This window comes from Bos mutus, chromosome X (assembly GCF_027580195.1).
Source record: "Bos mutus isolate GX-2022 chromosome X, NWIPB_WYAK_1.1, whole genome shotgun sequence".
Lineage (NCBI taxonomy): Eukaryota > Metazoa > Chordata > Mammalia > Artiodactyla > Bovidae > Bos > Bos mutus.
This window is the reverse complement of record NC_091646.1, coordinates 21,813,302-21,816,430: the sequence shown is the minus strand read 5'-3', so window position 1 is coordinate 21,816,430 and position 3,129 is coordinate 21,813,302. Positions and strand designations below refer to the sequence as shown.

Genomic DNA, 3,129 nt, shown 5'->3' with positions numbered 1-3,129 from the left:
CAAGGTCAAATTTGCCTGTTATTCTGGGTGGCTCTTGACTTCCTACTTTTGCATTCCAATCCCCTATGATGAAAAGGACATCTTTTTTTTTGGTGTTAGTTCTAGAAGGTGTTGTAGGTCTTCATAGAACCAGTCAACTTCAGCTTCTTCAGCAGCAGTGGTTGGAGCATAAACTTGGATTACTGTGATATTGAATGGTTTGCCTTGGAAACAAACTGAGATCATTCTGTCATTTTTGACATTGCACCCAAGTACTGCATTTCAGACTCTTTTGTTGACTATGATGGTTACTCCATTTCTTCTAAGGGATTCTTGCCCACAGTAGTAGATATAATGGTCATCTGAATTAAATTGGCCCATTCCCATTATTCACTTTGTTCATTGATTCCTAAGATGTCAATGTTCACTCTTGCCATCTCCTGCTTGAGCACATCCAGTTTACCTTGATTCAAGGACCTAACTTTCCTGGTTCCTATGCAATATTGTCCTTTACAGTTCAGACTTAACTTTCACCACCAGACACATCCACAAGTGAGTATCGTTTCTGCTTTAGCCCAGCCACTTCATTCTTTCTGGAACTATTAGTAATTGCCCTCCACTCTTCACCAGTAACATATTGGACAAATTCCAACCTGGGGAACTCATTTTCTGGCGTCATATCTTTTTACCTTTTCCTATTGCCCATGGAGTTCTAGAGGCAAGAATACTAGAGTGTGTTGCCATTTTCCTCCTCCAGTGGACCACAATTTGTCAGAACTCTCCACTAAGATCCATCTGTCTTCAGTGGCCCTGCATGGCATGGCTCATAGCTTCACTGAGTTATGCAAGCACCTTCACCATAACAAGGCTGTGATCCATGAAGGGGGCAAGTAGCACTGGGGATGTCAATTTGCTCAAGCAATGAAACTACATTGGTATAGCACCTGAAATTGAAATCACCACCTGGTCAAGCTAATGAAAATACACTGTCATTCTCCAAGACCATCTGTTTTCTAAACAGGCCAAATAGGCTACTTTAATGGGAGTATGGAGTAAATCATCACTCCTGCATGTTTGTAGCCCTTGATGGTGCTGCAAATCTCTGAAATCCATTCAGGTATGTGCAAGACTTTTGGTTTACCATATTTCTAGATAGAGGCAATTCTAATTGCTTTCATTTGGCCATCCTTACCAAAATAGCCCTCACTCTGCAGGTCTGTTGTGGAGTCTTCCAGTTGCTGAACACGTCTATCTTAATTTTGCATTCCAGAACTGTGTAGATAAGCATGAGATTGGTTTGGGTACACACCGGCCCCAATGGAGATGAGCCTGAGCTGAAATTTCATTGATCTCTTGACCTCCATAAGCTCCTACTATGACTGATGGACCAAAGTGACACTTGGGCATCTTGGAATTAGTGTGAGATCAGAGCCAGTGTCCAATAGTCACCAAAAGGTATTCTCCTAATTCAAAATCACACTGACTAAAAAACTCTAGGTCCCTTTCAGGAAGGCAGGGAAACAGACTAACAGTATATATTTCAGTAAAGTGTACCCAGGCATGATGAACACCTACTTCTGGATTTCAAAACTTACTCCAAAGCTACAGTTAACAAAACTGTGTGGTACTAGCATAAGGATAGACACATAGATCAGTGAAATAAAATTAACAGTATGGAAATAAACTCATAAATCTATTCATGGACATAAATCCCAAAGAGTGGAAAACAGAAACCTGTACAGGAATGTCCATCACAGCACTATTCCCAGTATGCACAAAGGAGAAGTCACCCAAATGTCCATCCACTGCCTAGTGGATACAAAACATGTGTAGTCTAGCCATACAGTGGAATATTATTCAACCAGGAAAAGGAAAGAAGTACTGATTCATGCTACTGATTCATTCATATGTGCATGAACCCTATGCTCAGTGACAGAAGGCCACATATTTATTGTATGCCTCTATCTCTAGGAAGTCTCCAGAATAGGCAAAGGGCTGTGGACAGGAAGCTGATGAGTGGTTGCCTGAGGACTATGGGGTGGGGTGGGGTAGGGGAAACTGCAGGATGGTGGGGTGGGGAATGATTGTCTGGCCAGGTACAGGGGTTTCTCTTTGCAGCGGTGCCAACATTTTGGAACTAGATACAGTCATGATGGTGGCCCAGCACCACCAGCGTATACTTGGTGCCAGTGGGTGGTCTGCTGCCTTTTCTGTACAAAGCTCCTGTGCAGTGGAAAGGGAGAGTTTTGACAAAGAAAGGGTCCAGTGGGCAGGGTGAGCAGGATTCTGCCAGCATCATTTCTTTGCAGGCCCAGGCCTGTGGGGGTTGGGGGAGGGGTGGGGAGCACGAGAAAGCAATGACCTCACAGGGTCTACGTGTCACAGAGCATGCGTCCCGACCAATGAGGCGCCAGCCTGTGGTTTCTAGGATACGGAGTAGAGATCTGAGAGTAGCAGTTGTCTTGAGACGTTGGAACCAACTGCTTCATCTCACCGTATCTCATCTCATCGCACCTTATCCCACCGCACCTCTTCCCATCGCAAAGAAGAGCAAGGCCTTGGAGAAAGCGGGCTCAACAGCCAGCATGCCGAAGAAAAGGGGCCATCAGAGGTCGTCTGGTATCCGCTCCCGCACCGCCCAAACTGAGCTGTCTTTCTCTGTGAGCCACATGGAGCACCTCCTGCGCAAAGGCCACTATGCCCAGCGCCTGAGCTCGTCTGCACCAGTCTTCCTAGCAGCGGTCATTCAGGACCTGACGTCCAAGGTCCTGGAGCTGGCAGGCAATGAGGCCCAGAAGAACGGCGAGAAGCGCATCACCCCCAAGTTGGTGGACATGGCGATCCACAACAATGCTCTGCTCAGCAGCATTTTTGGGATGACAACCATCTCCCTGGTGGCCCCGGGTCCACACTAGCTGCCCAACTACACCTGGGTCCCCAGTGGCCAGTCCCTGGCCTCCGGACAGGCCGCCTCTGGCTGTCCGGTGCCAGTCCTGATCACAGACCAATTGCATAGCCCCGTGCCTTGGGCCCAGTAATGTCAAATCAATAAAGTGTTTCAAGACATCCTTGTGTGCTTCAGTCACTTGGTCTGGAAGGTGGTGGTGGGACACGCTTTGTTGGAGGGATGGAGGTTGGGGGTCTGGTTGG

At 46.9% G+C, this 3,129-nt stretch overlaps 1 protein-coding gene across 1 annotated transcript; it reads left to right on the top strand.

Annotated features, from left to right (window-relative positions):
• The first annotated feature begins 2,336 nt into the window (after nt 1-2,336).
• Nucleotides 2,337-2,894, top strand: LOC102284755 (histone H2A-Bbd type 2/3). Its single transcript, XM_005909024.2, has one exon. It carries the CDS (start codon nt 2,337-2,339, stop codon nt 2,892-2,894), a length of 558 nt encoding a protein of 185 aa, XP_005909086.2.
• The last annotated feature ends 235 nt before the right edge of the window (nt 2,895-3,129 follow it).

Coding starts and splice junctions, on each gene's coding strand:
- LOC102284755 (XM_005909024.2), top strand. CDS start 2,337: ATGACCTCACAGGGTCTACGTGTCACAGAGCATGCGTCCCGACCAATG.